This window comes from Carcharhinus amblyrhynchos, chromosome 12 (assembly GCF_965287045.1).
Source record: "Carcharhinus amblyrhynchos chromosome 12, sCarAmb.v2.hapA, whole genome shotgun sequence".
NCBI classification, from domain to species: domain Eukaryota; kingdom Metazoa; phylum Chordata; class Chondrichthyes; order Carcharhiniformes; family Carcharhinidae; genus Carcharhinus; species Carcharhinus amblyrhynchos.
Window position 1 is genome coordinate 83,105,770 of NC_137335.1, and position 15,591 is coordinate 83,121,360.

At 43.0% G+C, this 15,591-nt stretch overlaps 1 protein-coding gene across 1 annotated transcript in view; it reads left to right on the forward strand.

Annotated features, from left to right (window-relative positions):
* Positions 1 to 15,591, forward strand: part of vta1 (vesicle (multivesicular body) trafficking 1) — a 142,587-nt gene that overhangs the window by 115,389 nt on the left and 11,607 nt on the right. Inside the window, exon 7 of the mRNA XM_080200848.1 lies at positions 11,539 to 11,622. Within this exon, the coding sequence (XP_080056974.1) occupies positions 11,539 to 11,622 (84 nt within the window). The remainder of the gene's footprint in view (positions 1 to 11,538; positions 11,623 to 15,591) is intronic.

The window sequence follows — 15,591 nt, forward strand, 5'->3', positions numbered from 1 at the left end:
TAGCCCTAGATTTTCCTTGGCCTTCAGTTGTATGTTTCTCAATACTGGAAAAACTGAATAAACTAGAGAGGTGATTATTCTGTCAAAGTGACCGTGAGTAGATGTTGCACTGTAGTTCTATTGTTTTGCCCCATTTTAACTAACTCAAAAAAAAAAAGCCTTCATTTGTAAATGTAATTGTTTTAGACATTGGAACTGTAACCTTGGTTTAGAAATGACAGTTTCCCTTTTGTTGGTTGAGCTTTCCCTTTTTTCTGTGGAACTAATGCCACATGAACTGAAGACAACTTATTCACTAGGCAACTTTATCACGGTAATATCGCTCCGATTTCTCATTATGTAACCTCAAAAAATTGAGGAACTGTTTTAAAAGAAAAAGTCAATGTCTACAATTGTAACCATTAAATCTCCAACTGTTCAGTGTAAGAAATTTTACACTGTAACTGTTCAGTAATTTTAGATTGGATCCCATAGCAGCTTGAAGAATATAATAACATAAACAGTGATTCTCTGAATGTCAACTCCCATGCAGTGTCTCCAACCTGGAGCACATTTAACAAATCAGCCCAGCGGTCTGGAGGAACGGGGGATGCAATGGACCAACCCATTGTCCTTTCACACTTGAGGCTTGAACTTGACTCCATCTCAGACTTTAAAGCCTTCTCTATGCCTTGATTTCCATTTTAAAATGACTTCAGTCAGTCCTGCAGCAATAGATTATATCCTAAGTTCCGGGACAAAGTAGAAATAGCTTTACCAGTGCTGGCATCCACAGTAGGGGTAGGATTTCATGTTTGTGGTCAGGATCCTGACATTGGCCATGATGGTTCCTGCAAGGGGGAGGTGTGGGGGTATTGAGGTTGTTCCCCATTAGGATAAAGTGCACCCATCTCAACGCCCTCTTGTACTTGCTGTGAGGCCATAGTGCCTCTGCTAATGTGTAGGGCTGGCCTGCACACTGGAAATCTCTTAATTTGCATCTTAATTACCTCAGTTGACTGCCTTCCTGAAAATAAATTGCAGGCTAGAATAGTGCTGGCATACCAGCCAGTGATGCAAAATGATGCACCCAGCTACCTCATTCCCACACCTATCCGCCTCCAAAATCCCACCCTTGGTTTCACAAGTGTCACACTTGGCACATTGGCATCACTGTTGCTTTTCAGTCAGAGGGTCATGGGCTCAAGCCAAACTCCAATTGTGAGCTGTAAAATGTCACTTCGGTTCCATTGGGAGATGTACTTTGTTGCCTTTGGCTTTATTGGTGGGGCAGTATGCTGAGAGCTTTATTCTGCATCATTCTCAAGCCACCAAGCGTTAGTTGGAGCTTGGGAGAGCTTGATGCTGACATGCATAATACAAAAAACATTCCATTCCCAGGAAACAAGCTCAAGACCAGTTTAAAGGGGCTGGGAATCACTGAAATGGGAAAGGTTTTCATTTCATTTGACAATGCTGGCTTTTAAACCCCTAGGGCCAATAATGTTTCAAGTCGAGTTTTGTCATTTTTGTCTGGTTGAATGCCTTTTTAAAAACAAAGTTTAATTATTTATCCTGAATCCCCATTTCTCTTGGCTTCTCTGGGCTATGTACCATCTGGAGCTAGCTGAGTGAGCAGCCAAGTGACTCCCAGTCCCCTGTCAGTCTCTTTCTGACAACAGCTGTTAAAATAAGGCCTGGGTGCGTCTCTGTCTCTCTCTCTCTCTTTTGGAATTCCCTGCTCACTGCATGACCATGATTGTGTGTCAAAAAGACAAGACTAGATTTTTTGAGAGTGGTTCTGCAGTATAACATCCTTCTGCTTTATTTGTGCTGTGTGTGAATTCAACTATAAAAAGATAAATGCACACGTAGTTAGGGCATAGTTTTGTCAGCCTGGTGAGGACCCACCAGTGGTCATAGTCAAGATGTAAACATAAACCAACAGGAGAGCTCTTTACTTTTGATCTGTTCTGCTGGTACTCAAAGTTGAAATCCCTCCTTTGGAATGCTGTCACTTTCTTCATCTTACAGGTTGCCTGCAATAACCATTCATTCATCAGGGGCAACCTGGTAAAGAAAATAAGACACCTGTGTGTGAACAATTTCTATAGCAAAGAATTGTTTGTAAGTTTATTTTTTCGCAGGATGACAGCGTCATTTGACGTTTATTGCCTATCCCTAAATGTCTTTGAGAAGATGGTGATGAGCAGCCTTCTTGAACACTAAAGTCCATATGGTGTAGGTACACCCAAAAATCCTGCTGAGAGGGAACATCGGGATTTTGCCCTAGTAATAGTGAAGGAATGGCAATATATTTCCAAGTCAGAATGGTGTGTGGCTTGGAGGGGAACTTTACAGGTAGTGGTGTTCCCATGCACCTGCTGCCCTTGTCCTTCTAGGTGGTAGAGGCCTCGGGGTTTAAAAAGGTGCAGCTGAAGGAACTTTAGCATGTGGCTCTAATGCAGGGGTCTCCAAATTACGGCCCGCGGGCCACATCTGGGTCGGAGTTTAGAGACCGCTGCTCTAATTCATCTTATGATTCGCGTCCACTGCTGCTACTATGCGTCAGTGGTGGAGAGAGTGAATGTTGAAGGTGGAAGGGATGCTAATCAAGGAGATTGCTTCATCCTAGATGTTGCTGAGCTTCTGGAGTGTCATTGGAACTACATTCAACCAAGCAAGTGCAGAGTATTCCTTCAGTCTTCTGACCTGTACCTTGTAGCTGTCGCCGTCCCCCCGGGTAATCAGCAGGTAAAAATATGGTGAGGGTGTCAAAGCTCCAAAATTCTGTGTATTCCCTTCAAAAGGGAATGTGGTACCTTGGAAGGGACATTTATTAAAGCCCCTTAAGCAGCACCTTCCAAACCCACAACCACTACCATCTAGAAGGACAAGGGCTGCAAACATACGGAAACACCACCATCTGGAAATTCCTCCCAAGCCACACACCATCCGGACTTCAAAATATATCACTATTCCTTCGCTGCCAGGGGGTCAAAATCCTGAAATTTTCTCCCTAACAGTACTCTGGGTGTACCTACAATTGTTGTAGGTATCCTCCTCCTTGAAGAAGAACCACTGCGGTGGTTCAAGAAGGAGGAGTCTGCATTCAAACTTTTCTTTTACAGTGGAAAAAGTAAGTAGGTAAAGCTGATTTTCTTTCTTAATAAAAAATCACAGATGTCCTGTAAGTTGTTAAATAGATATGTTGAAGATCAAACTCGGGAGGTAGACTCGAATCTATGTAAATTACAGTCCAAGGTGCAATTAGAATACTGATTCCAGTTTTGGGCATCTGGATAGATGTTACGTCCATGGCGAAGTCTTGAAGAATCTAGAGGTTGATATAAAATAGACTATCGAGAACTAGGGGCGGCATGGTGGCATAGCGATTAGCACTGCTGCCTCACAGTGCCAGGGACCTGGGTTCAATTCCGGGCTTGGGTGACTGTCTCTGTGGAGTTTGCACATTCTCCCCGGGTCTGTGTGGGTTTCCTCCAGGTGCTCCGGTTTCCTCCCATAGTTCAAAGATGTGCGGGTTAGGTTGATTGGCCATGCTAGATTGCTCTTTACTGTCAGGGAGATTAGCAGGGTAAATATGGGGGGTTACTGGGAGAGGGCCTGGGTGGGATTGTTGGTGCAGGCTTGATGGACCAAAAGGTCTCCTCTGCACTGCAGGTAATCGATGATTCTAGAAAGCGTAACTTAAAACTAAAATACTGCAGATGCTTAAATTCTAAACGATAACCAGAAACTGTTGGAAATACTCAGCTGGTCAGGCGGCATCTGCAGTGAGAGAGAAACAGAGTTAATGTTTTGAGTCGTTGACTTTTCATCTGAATTTTATGATGAAAGGACATTGACCAGAAATGGAATTCTCTTTTTCTCTTCTCACAGATGCTTCCTGACCTAAGCGTTTCCAGCATTTTCTGTTTATATTTCAGATTTCCAGCCTCAGCTTGTTTTGCTGCATATTATTTCCAGCACTTTTCTGTTTTTTATATTAATAAGTTTAAGATTGCAATCGAAAAATAAAAAGAGAGGCCAGCATTTTTCTTTTACACAGGGGGCTTGTTAGGAGATGGAAATCCCCAAAACAATGTGAGAAGCAGAATCCTGAACAGCATTTTAAAAGGAAAGTTGGAAAAATAATTTGAAAATATAACTTCATTGCAATGTTAACATAAGCCTATTTGTGACACTAATAAAGAAATTATAAATGTTAAAAGGTAGGATGAGAGAGTGCAGGAATGGGGACTGTGGGTCCCCATTCCTGCATGTGTCCCCACATAGTCCACCATGACTGAGAGCAGGATCAGTCATGGTGGACCAGTGGTTGGCACTGCTGCCTCACAGTGCCAAGGACGTGGGTTTAATTCCCAGCTTGAGCCACTGTCTGTGTGGTGTATGCACATTCTTCCCTGTGTCTGCGTGGGTTTCCTCCAGGTGCTCTGGATTCCTCCCACAGTCCAAAGTTAGGTGGTCATGCTAAATTGCCTCTTAGTGTCAGGGAACCAACTAGGTAAATGCTTGGGGCTATGGGGATTGGGCCTGAGTGGGTGAGATTGTGGTTGGTACAGACTCGATGGGCTGAATGGCCTCCCTCTGCACTGCAGGATTCTTTGGTTCTGTGAATTGGTTAAATAAGTTACAATTTGTGGTATTTTCCTAATTATAGAGTATTTAGTATGTTGTGAAGGAAACATACAGAGTTTGTAGGTGGATATAGATAGGCTGAACGATTGGCAAAAAATCTGGCAGATGGAGTATTACGATATGGGAATGCATGAAGTTCTTTACTTTGGCAGGAAGAATAAAAAAGCAGAAAATTACTCAAATGGAGAGTGACTGCAGAATGCTGATGTGCAGAGGGATGTGAGTGTTCTCATGCGTGAGTCATAAATCTACATGTACAGGATGTGATAGGGAAGGTTAGTGAAATGCAAGAAGAATTGGACAGTTGCTGAGTTATATAGGGCATTGATGAGACTGTACCTCAGTGCTGTCTGCAGTTTTAGTCCACTTAAAGGGTGTAAATGCTTTGGAGGCGGCTCAGAGTGGTTTCACTAGATTGAAGCCTGGAATGAGCAGGTTGTCTTATGAGGATAGGTTGGAAAAGCAGGACTCGTTTGCACTAGAATTTAGAAGGGTGAGTGGTGACTTGATTGAAGTGTGTGTAAGGCAGTTGTGGGAAGGATGTTTCCTCTTGTGGCTGAGTCCAGAGCTAGTGGGCACTGTTTAAAAATTAAGCGTCACCCTTGCACGCAGAGATGAGAGAATTTTTTTCTCAGAGGACTGTGCAACTTTGGAACTCACTGCCTCAGGAGGCAGGGAGTCATTGGATATTTTTAAGGCCATGGTAGAGAGATATTTGTCAAGCAAGGGAATCAAAAGTTATCGGGGTCGGTGGGAAAGGTGGAACTGAACACAAACAGATCAGCCATGAATGGTGGTTAGGGTTGAGGGGCGGGTCTGAGTAGGATACACTGATAGAAAGTCAGTGCAAACTTGATGGGCCAAATGGCCTCCTTGCACGCTGTAGGGATCCTATGATTCTGTATTAGTTTATGGGAAATTTTAGGGGAGTTTAGCCTCGCTATATCGTGAAAGTGCAAGGTGTAAAGACAGAAGAATAAAGAAATTGGAGCCATGTAGAGAGACATTGATTTGATAATCTTTGCAGAAATCCTCTCCAGCCTGTAAGAAATCCTATCAGGTGGTATGGTGGCACAGTGGTTAGCACTGTTGCCTCACAGCACCAGGGAGCAGAATTCGATTCCCAGCTCGGGTCACTGTCTGTGTGGAATCTGCACATCCTCCCCATGGGTTTCCTCTGGGTGCTGTAGTTTCCTTCCACAATCCAAAAGGCATGCTGGTTAGGTGCATTGGCCATGCTAAATTCTCCCTCAGAGGACCTGAACAGATGCTGGAATGTGGCAAGTAGGGGATTTTTCACAGTAACTTAATTGCAGTGTTACTATAAGTCTACTTCTGACACTAATAAATAAACTTTAATTTTAAATCAGCTGTTATCAGGTAGATCAATTGTTCACAAAGCACGGACCCAACTCCTGAGAATTCAAAAATGCTTTAATTTTGCACTAGGAAGAAACAAATCAAATGAACTGAGGAACAAAGGAAAAGGGGGCAGCCCCTTAAAGGAATACTGCCTTGCAAAGCGATTACCTCCCCTTCCCAACTCCCATAGTTAGCACTGTCCTGCTGTAAGTCATGTTAACCTTATGAAGATAGAAGTTCACTTTCCACAGCAAACCACATGCGATTACAAACTAGCCATTTTTCTCAGACTAAGTCACTCATGCACATAATGCCTCATTTGTCTTCATTGCGCGTTGCAATCCACACTGTTCAGCCTTGATAAAATATTGAAATGAAGCAATCTTCTGCTGAGTGGGCACTGAGTTTTTTGTTATATTGTGCCAATTCTGAGGAAAAAGAATTTCAGGAGGTGCAGCAAGGGTTCTGAAAGGGACCTTGCATCCAGTTGTCTACTGATAGCTTTAATGACAGAAGAGTGCTTGCATTGTGACTAATAAATAAAATTTATTATAGCACCTTTCAAATTCCTTCAGATATCCCAAAAGTGAGTCACAGCCAGTTGAGTTCTTTAAATGTAATTATTTTAATATCAGTAAACAGAGCAGCCAGTTTGTGCAAAGATAGATCCCACCACAAACCTGCTTTAGGAATTTTCATGTAAGTACTAGTCAGGGCATGAGGAGAATTCCCCCGTTGTTCTAGTACTGTGCAATCTTCATGCTGCTCTGAGAGGACAGATGGGAGTTTGCTTTAATATCTCACTGCTGCACTTGGAACTGGCTAGACTTTGTTTTCTTTTTTTAAATTCACCCTTGGGATGTGCATGTTGTTGGCAGAGCCACTATTACCCATCCCTAATTGCCCTTGAGAAAGTGGTAGTGAGCTACTGCATAGGACTGTTGTACACCGACGGTGCCGTTAAGAAGGAATATCCAGGACTTTGACGCAATGACAGTAAAGGAATGGAAATGTATTTCACCTTGGGATGGTGAGTGTCTTAGAGGGAAACTTGCAGGTACTGGTGTTCCAACTCCTGCCCTTGTTCATCGAGTTGGGAGAGATCACAATTTGGAAGATGCTGTCAAAGGGAACTTTGTGAGTTGCTGCAGCACTTCTTGTAGTTGGCACACACTAACCCTCTTCGTTCCTCTTCGTTCTTGATCCTTTTACAAACAGGAACAGTATATCCTGATCTACTGTGTCCAGCCACCTCATGATTCTCCTCTTATCCTCCTCCTCTCCAAGGAGAACAGTCCCAACTTTCATCACTTTCTTGGTGATTGAGAGTAAACTGATGGGATAATAATTGGTTAGGTTGGATTTGTCCTGCTTTTTGTGAACAGGCTTTCCTGGGCAATTTTTCACATTGTTGGGTAAATGTCAATGATGTAGCTGTAGTGGAACAGCTTAGCTAAGGCGCAGCTAGTTCTACAGCATTAGTCATCAGTGCTGCACCTGGGATATGGTTTCTACTGAAGCCAGTGCTTTTAGACGTTTCTTGATTTGCGAATTTATGGGACCTTTGATGGTGGAGATCTCAGGAGGGGTTTGATCAATTACTTGGCACTTCTGGCAGAAAATGTTTCCAAATACCTTAGCCTTGTCCTTTGCAAGTAATATGTTGACCTCCTCTTTCACTGAGGATGGTGATGTTTTTTGGAGCCTCCCTGTCAGGTTAGCTACATTGTCCACTTTCATTCATGACCGGATGTGGTACCTCATATTTAGGAATGCTGGTGCTGCTTTTAATGCTGCTTCCAAATGGTATTCAAGAGCACTGACTCAGCCGAGGAAGGGCTTATGGGTGGTAATTAGCAGGGGGTTTCCTTGCGCAAATTTGCCTTCGTACCATGGAACTTCATTGGATCCAGAGCCATCCAGTGACATACAACTGTTGCCACTCAAGCCTCTGGAGTGATGGCATACTTCTGCTCCTACATCTTATGGTCTATGGTTGAACTCAGCTCAGAGGCCTGTGCGACCAACTGAACCAATGCTGACACCATACCCTAATTGTAACAATAGGTTAGCTAAGGCTTATCAAATATGTCTTCTGCTTTAATCAGCTCTCTGTTTACTGCAACACTAGGCTCCTTTTGTTCGGTATTTCAAATTTTCCAGCCAGAGTAAGATTTTATAAAAACATACATGGGGGAATTAATCCTCAACAACCTTCCATCATAATTAAAATTAATTAGCATCCTTGTTGTCTTCCGTCACGTTAGCCAGATAACACACAACAAAAAAAACTCAATTGGCAGAACTCTCTTGGTGGATTGCCAATTAAACGGTGTTCCTTTCTTTAGTTTCCTGTTTCAGCATGACATATAGAATTGGCCAGCATTGCATTCTCCTGTCTCCTGACTAATTTGCTTCACTGAGGCAGTGAAACCCATTGCTTTGTAGTGACAGATAAGCATCAAAGCTTGTCTCCCATCCTATCTGGGACATGGCCTCTGGTATGGATGGTAGCACATAAGACTGTATCAATCCTTGGTGAAGGTTTGCTTAGGTGGTGGAGTTGCCCCCTTGTTCGAAACATGGACGGGAAACTCCTCGGGTAAAAATATTAATGGAAAAGGGCAGAATTCTGGACCTGATGCAGTTTTCAGCTGCTTCTTACCACCTGTTGAGAAAGATATGGCCTATATTCCTCAGACGCATTATTCTTCTTTGGGATTCAATTTGTCACCCAAAGGATTGGTTAGTAAGGAGCTGTAGCGGACTGTCATCACAGAAGTGTCTCCATTTGCCGTTGAAGACCGTGCTTCCTGAGATCAGCCTCCTAACCCAAAAGGAAATCGATAAGCTATCGTTAGCTGATTTGACCTTTTCCTAATCCACCTTTCAAGCAACTTTCCATTTGGGATCGTGGAAGGAATCCTAAGTGCAAGTTTCTGGCTGTATGGTGCAAAGCAATTGGAACGATTTCAGGAAGGAAATTGCTATTCTGAGCTGGCATTCCTTTCAGTCAGCAGATTGAAACAGTTTTGTTCCAGCATGGTAGATCCTGTTTAGTGATGTGGAGTATCCGAGCAGACCAGCTAGAAATTGGCAATGGCTCACATCTCTAGTGATTCCATCAGTCTCCAACATGATGTTACAACAGGAACCTTTGACATTAGAGAGTGTATTGAGAGTTTGACCTTTTCAAGATATATCTGGTGCATTATTAAAACTGAATTTTTGGCATCACATGATGCGAGCATGGGAATAGCTGGCACTACTTGGCCTGTATTCCTATCATTTATCGTATTCTCACAGTTTGTGGTTATGTAATCCAGGAATGAGAACTCGATGTTATGTCCCTGGAAGATTTCTGGTAAAACGTTGATGACAAAATGCCGAGAAATGTTAAGAAAATCGTCCAAAAAACAGAACAATTAGAATAACTGGGGTGGAGCCAACTCCCCAACATGGCGGCTTAGTGAACTAATAAACTCTCGATCTGACACTCTTCAAGGCATTACAATTGATGACTGCTAATATTATTCAGGATGTGTAGGTTAGGAGATCAGTGATGTAAGTACGGCGGCGGTGGAGTTGGGGAGGAGGGGGTGTGGTTTGTCTGGGTAAAATGCTCTATTGGAGTCAGTGCAGACCCAATGGGCTGATTGGATTGTTTGTGCAATGTAGAGATTCTAAGAAAAAAAGAAAAATGAAAGACTAAAAAACTGAAAACCACAAAGTTGAAATCACAAGTTTTGTGTCATCACTGAACCTCCTTTCTCAAACAGGATTTTAGAGAGCAAGGGAGGCAGAGCGTGATCTACTGTCCCAGAGATGCTGTGGACTTGGACTTTTTTTTTTCCACTTGGGGTCCAGTTCTGCAAACAGCCATCCAGACTTCTGCTGCCCGTATTCTAACTCATACCGAGTCCTGTTTAACCATTGCACCTGTGCTCACTGATCTACATTGGCTCCTAGCCCCTGAAAATATTGATTTTAAACATTCTTATCCTTTATTTAAATCCCTCTATGGCCTTGCCCCTCTCTACTTCAGTAACCTCCTTCTGCCCGACAAAACCCTGAGATCTCTGTACTCCTCAAGTTCTCACCTCTTGTATGAGTCCGATTTCCAGTGACATCCAAGCCTTCAGCTGCTGGGGCCCTCAGTTTTGGAATTCTCTCTGTGGACCTCTCTGCATCTTCCCCATCCTGTGAGACCTTGCTTAAAAATTCTGATATCGTTTCATGGTTCAGTGTCAATAGCGTTTTGATTAGCTTCTGTAAAGTGCCTTTGGACATTTAACTACATTAAAGGCACAATATCAATGGACATTGTGGTTGGACAGTCACATGTGGGTAGCCTTTTGAATGATCAAAACTGAGGTCAAGCACAGTCCCCAAGATAGTTGTCTCCTTGCTTATTCTGGAACAGCTTTAATCAATTCATCTCAACTGCAATCAACCAACTCCACACAAAAAGAGGAACTGAAACTGTGGTGTTCTGGCATTTGTGATTGAGATGCACGCTAACTTTGCCAACTCAACTCTGACCTTATAAACAGTAGTCCCTCTAACCAGGGAGCTCATAACTCCGTGGCTTCCTGAGGCAGCCAGGTATGTAATCAAGTTATGTTGCCTCATGCACTGTTATCAGTGTAGGCTACAGCATGAGAAAGGAAGCAAAGCTGTGGCAAGTCAAGCTGGTTTTCTGGCAATGCAAATGGATCTAGCTTGCCCACCATTAGCAAGGAATATTGTATTGGCAATTGAGACCCAATTGAGAAAAAGAGAAAATGTAAGGAAATTAACCTTACCTTACCTTCCAAAAATTGTTCCCATTGGATTAACACTTACGCTCTCTCAGTTGCAACATTGTAGAGGGTGCAGTCGAGATGCAGCATTTGCTGTTTGTCAGTGCAGGGCTTAAGGCCTGAACTTTATAAATGACTTCTTACTGAGAGTCAGAGGAAAAATTACTTCACGTTCTGTATTATTGTCACATCTTGTATGGCTGTGAATAAAGATTGTATGTTCTGCTATATTGCTGCATACTGCATCTCACTTGGAGATTTAATGACGCAGTACCAAAATGTTAGTAAGCCTCCTGGTAGCAGGGCAGTAGGAATTTTGAACATGTCAAACAATAATTGTGAAATGCATATGTGATTCTTGTGCATTTTTTAATTAGTATGTTTTCTTTTTTTGGGAAACCTCGTTAGATTGGATTGCATGTCTTTGTGCAACCAATAAGTGCTTTCACAGGGGTTTCATTATCTTTTAAAAGCAGAGAGCCTGGCATAGGTATTAGTAATATGAGCTGGCTAAATTGCCACATCAAGATTGCATAGTTGGTGCAATTAAATTAAAATGTAACTTCCAATCCCATTAAACAATAAAGAGCCATTTCGTTATAATCAGTGACTTTTATGAGGGAGAAATTTCTGCTGGGCCTCTCTTCATAGTGAAACCTTTGCTTTCTTCTGCTGCTGCAGTATTTGGATCTCACTTGCTTGTTCCCCAATGCTTTTCCTATTTCTCTTTTTGTAGTGTTGCCGAATACTCCAACAATACAGCCAGTGCCACAGAACGTACCAATAATTGACCCATCGTTGTACAGCGTGAAGCCTCAGGGTAAGATCAGAAACTCTTCCAAGTTTTCCAGCAATTAGATAATTGATGCTGTGTGCAGCAGGACATAATGATCTGGTGCCATACATGAGGCCCGGGTACTGGCAACAAGCGTAGCTTAACATAGATCATTCATTCAGAATATTTAATGAGGATTTGACGTCAGTTTGACAGCAAAAACCAATGTACTCATAATAGCTTAAAGCTTAGTTTCCTCTGCATCCTACCAAGAATACAATCGCACACACAGGCCGTGAAAATCTGAGGACAACTAAAAAAGGAGCGTGTGCTTTTCCAGTGTGTTGAAGTGGCAAGCATTTTTTTAAAATAGCAGGCTCCCAGGGCCAATTGAGCTACATTTTGTAATGACATTGATTCCAAGAAGAAAAACAGCCTACAGGACAGGAGTCCTCCCTCTTTTACAAGTGCATGCTGTGGGATTTTTAAACATTTGCCTAAGTCACAGGAACAATCAGCGCTTTGATTTAAAGTTGTACTCATTGTGCAGATGTGCATCACATTACCAAGTGTTTCATCAACATGACATAATTGTGCTCCCCAATCCCTAAAAACAGGGAGGCACAGTGGTTAGTACTGCTGCCCAACAGTTCCAGGGACCCAGGTTCGATTCCCGGCTTGGATCACTGAGTGTGGGGAGTCTGCACATTCTGCCCGTGTCTGCATGGGTTTCCTCCGGATGCTCCAGTTTCCTCCTACAGTCCGAAGGACGTGTTGGTTAGGTGTATTGACCGTGCTAAGTTCTCCCTCAGTGTACCCGAACAGGCACCGGAGTGTGGCAACTAGGGGACTTTCACAGTAACTTCATTGCAATGTTAATGCAAGCCTACTTGTGACGCTAATAAATAAATGTCAAATGGCTTTTCAGTGCACACTCTATAAATTAATGTGGAGAACGCATTCACGTATGTGCTGCAGGAAAAAGACTCAGTAGTGAAGTGGTCAGTCAGTATTTGCTGTATTCATGACTTGCAACTATTAGAAATGTGAGTTGAAGTATGTTATTAGAATTGTACTCCAGATGAGGAGGGAATCTCTTCTCCCTGCCCCATCCTTGCCGTTTGCAAAGAAAACACCAACATTTACTTACAGGTGTGCAGCATTTTACTTGTTTTTGATTTATTATGGTCACATATTAACATACAGTGAAAAGTATTGTTTCTTGTGTGCTATACAAAGCATACCATTCATAGAGAAGGAAGGGAGTGAGAGCAGAATGTAGTGTTACAGTCATAGCTAGGGTGTAGAGAAAGATCAACTTAATGCAAGGTTTACAAAAACAAAATACTGCAGATGCTAGAAATATGAAATAAAAACCAAGAGTACTGAAAATACTTAGAGAAACAGTTAACGTTTCAGATCAAGTGACCTTTCTGATGAAAAGTCATTCAACCCGTAAAGTTAAGAACATAAGAACATAAGAAATAGGAGCAGGAGTAGGCCATCTAGCCCTTCGAGCCTGCCCCTCCATTCAATAAGATCATGGCTGATCTGTCGTGGCTCAGTTCCACATTCCCGCCCTCTCCCCATAATCCTTAATCCCCTCGCTTATCAAAAATCCATCAACCCGCGTCTTAAAAATATTTAGCGAGGCAGCCTCCACCACTTCAACGGGCAGAGAATTCCAGAGATTCACCACCCTTTGAGTGAAGAAGTTCCTCCTCAACTCCGTTCTAAACCGCCCCCCCTTTACCTTGAGGCTGTGCCCCCTAGTCCTACTGTCCTTTCTGAGCGGGAAGAGTCTCTCCACCTCTATCCTATCCACCCCATTCATCATCTTATACGTCTCAATGAGATCTCCCCTCATTCTTCTAAACTCTAACGAGTACAAGCCTAGTTTATTCAGCCTCTCCTCATAGCTCAACCCCCTCAACTCCGGTATCAGCCTAGTAAACCTCCTCTGCACTCCCTCCAAGGCCAAAATATCCTTGCATAAGTGCGGCGACCAAAACTGCACACACTACTCCAGCTGCGGCCTCACCAATGCCCTATACAGCTGCAGCAAGACCTCCCTACTTTTATATTCAATCCCCCTCGCTATGAAGGCCAGCATCCCATGCACCTTCCTGACCACCTGCTGCACCTGCAGGCTGGGTTTTTGCGACTCATGCACAAGGACCCCGAGGTCCCTCTGCACCGTCGCCTGCTGCAGTTTTTCGCCACGTAAGTAATAGTCCTTCCTACCATTCTTCCTACCAAAGTGGACCACCTCGCACTTGCCAACATTAAATTCCATTTGCCAGTTCCTGGCCCATTCGCCCAGCCTATCTAGATCCTTCTGCAGACTCTCCACACCCTCCGCGCAATTTGCCGTTCCACCAATCTTGGTGTCATCAGCAAATTTCGACACCATACACTCGGTTCCCTCCTCAGTGTCTCTCTTCACAGATGCTGCCTGACTGCTGTTCTTTATTCCAGCATTATTTGTTTTGTTTCTTTGAATTGTCCACCAGCACTTAAGCAACTACAAGACAGTTCTCTCACTTTGGTTCACCTGGATTTGCACGTATCCCAGACTGATCACAATAATGTTTGCCATTTGGTATTTTCTAAAGAATGGAGGAGGAATGAACCATTGAATCCTGTGTGATATTAGATGTTTCATTCTAACACGGTGTAAAAAATACACCTTGAGTTTAAAGTATGCAACTTTCTTTTTAAATCTCTCCATGACATCACCCCTCCCTATCTCCTTCGTGCCAAACAGTTCCACAACCTTCCAGGATATTCCATTTAGTTCTGGCCTCTTGAACATCCCTGAATTCATTTACTCCTCCATTGATGGCCATGTCTTTGGATGCCTGCATCCTAATCACCGAAATCTGCCCCCTCACCTAACTCTCTCTGTGTCTCACTTGCTTTCCTTCCCTAAGACACTCATTAAAGTGGCACGGTAGCACAGTGGTTAGCACTGCTGCTTCACAGCGCCAGGAACCCAGGTTCGATTCCCGGCTTGGGTCACTATCTGTGTGGAGTTTGCAGATTCTCCCGATGTCTGCGTGAGTTTCTTCCTGGTGCTCCGGTTCCCTTCCACATTCTGAAGGATGTGCTAATTAGGTGCATTGACCCAAAAGCGCTCCAGATTGTGGCAACTAAGGGAATTTCGGAGTAGCTTCATTGCAGTTTTAATGTATGCCTTACTTGTGACTAACAAATAAACTTTAAAGCCCAGCTTCTGATCAGCTGCCCTGATATCTCTCTTTCCCTATGTGGCTCCATGTCAAATTTAGTCTTATAACATTCCTATGAAGCACCATGGGATGTTTAATTATGTTCAAGGCACTCTGTATATACAAGTTGTTGCTGTAGGAGTTTTCAAGTTTCCTGTTACAGGTACTCTTCTACATGAGTAAATCGTGCATTTTTTAACATGCACCTATCCCGGCAGAATGAGCACTGTGGGCATCTCGCATCATTGTGCAAGGGGATGAATGGCCAAGATCGAGTAATGCTTAGCCTGGATAACATATCGCCTTAAGTATGTTATAGGGTGTAAGGAAATATACAGTAGGAAAGGCCAATCTGTCCTCAAGTTTTTTCATTTTGCACACCCAGTATATTTCCTTTATAATATTTCCTGTCTTGTTCCGGTGTAATCTTGTAAGACTATACAATGTCAACCTATTTAATCACACTCGATGTCGACCAGTGTTTCTGGCTTCTAATCAAGTGCCCTTGGATGTGCCCTGGTGCTTTATTACCCTTATTGATTAAAGTTTTGCATTGACTGTTCTTTTGAAGCAGTTAAGTCATTTGTGTGACCAAGTCATTTTCCATTATTTCACTTTTGTGAAGCAGAGGAAATCACCAGTGTAATCAGAGTCAGCTATCAATGTCATCAGTTGCTCCAGATTTTAATTCAGATGTTGTGAGCCAAAACTCGGCATTATTGCTATTAAATTAGTTGGCAGCTGACTCGTAGACCAGAGTTACCTTCGTTTCAAAGTCTGCCAC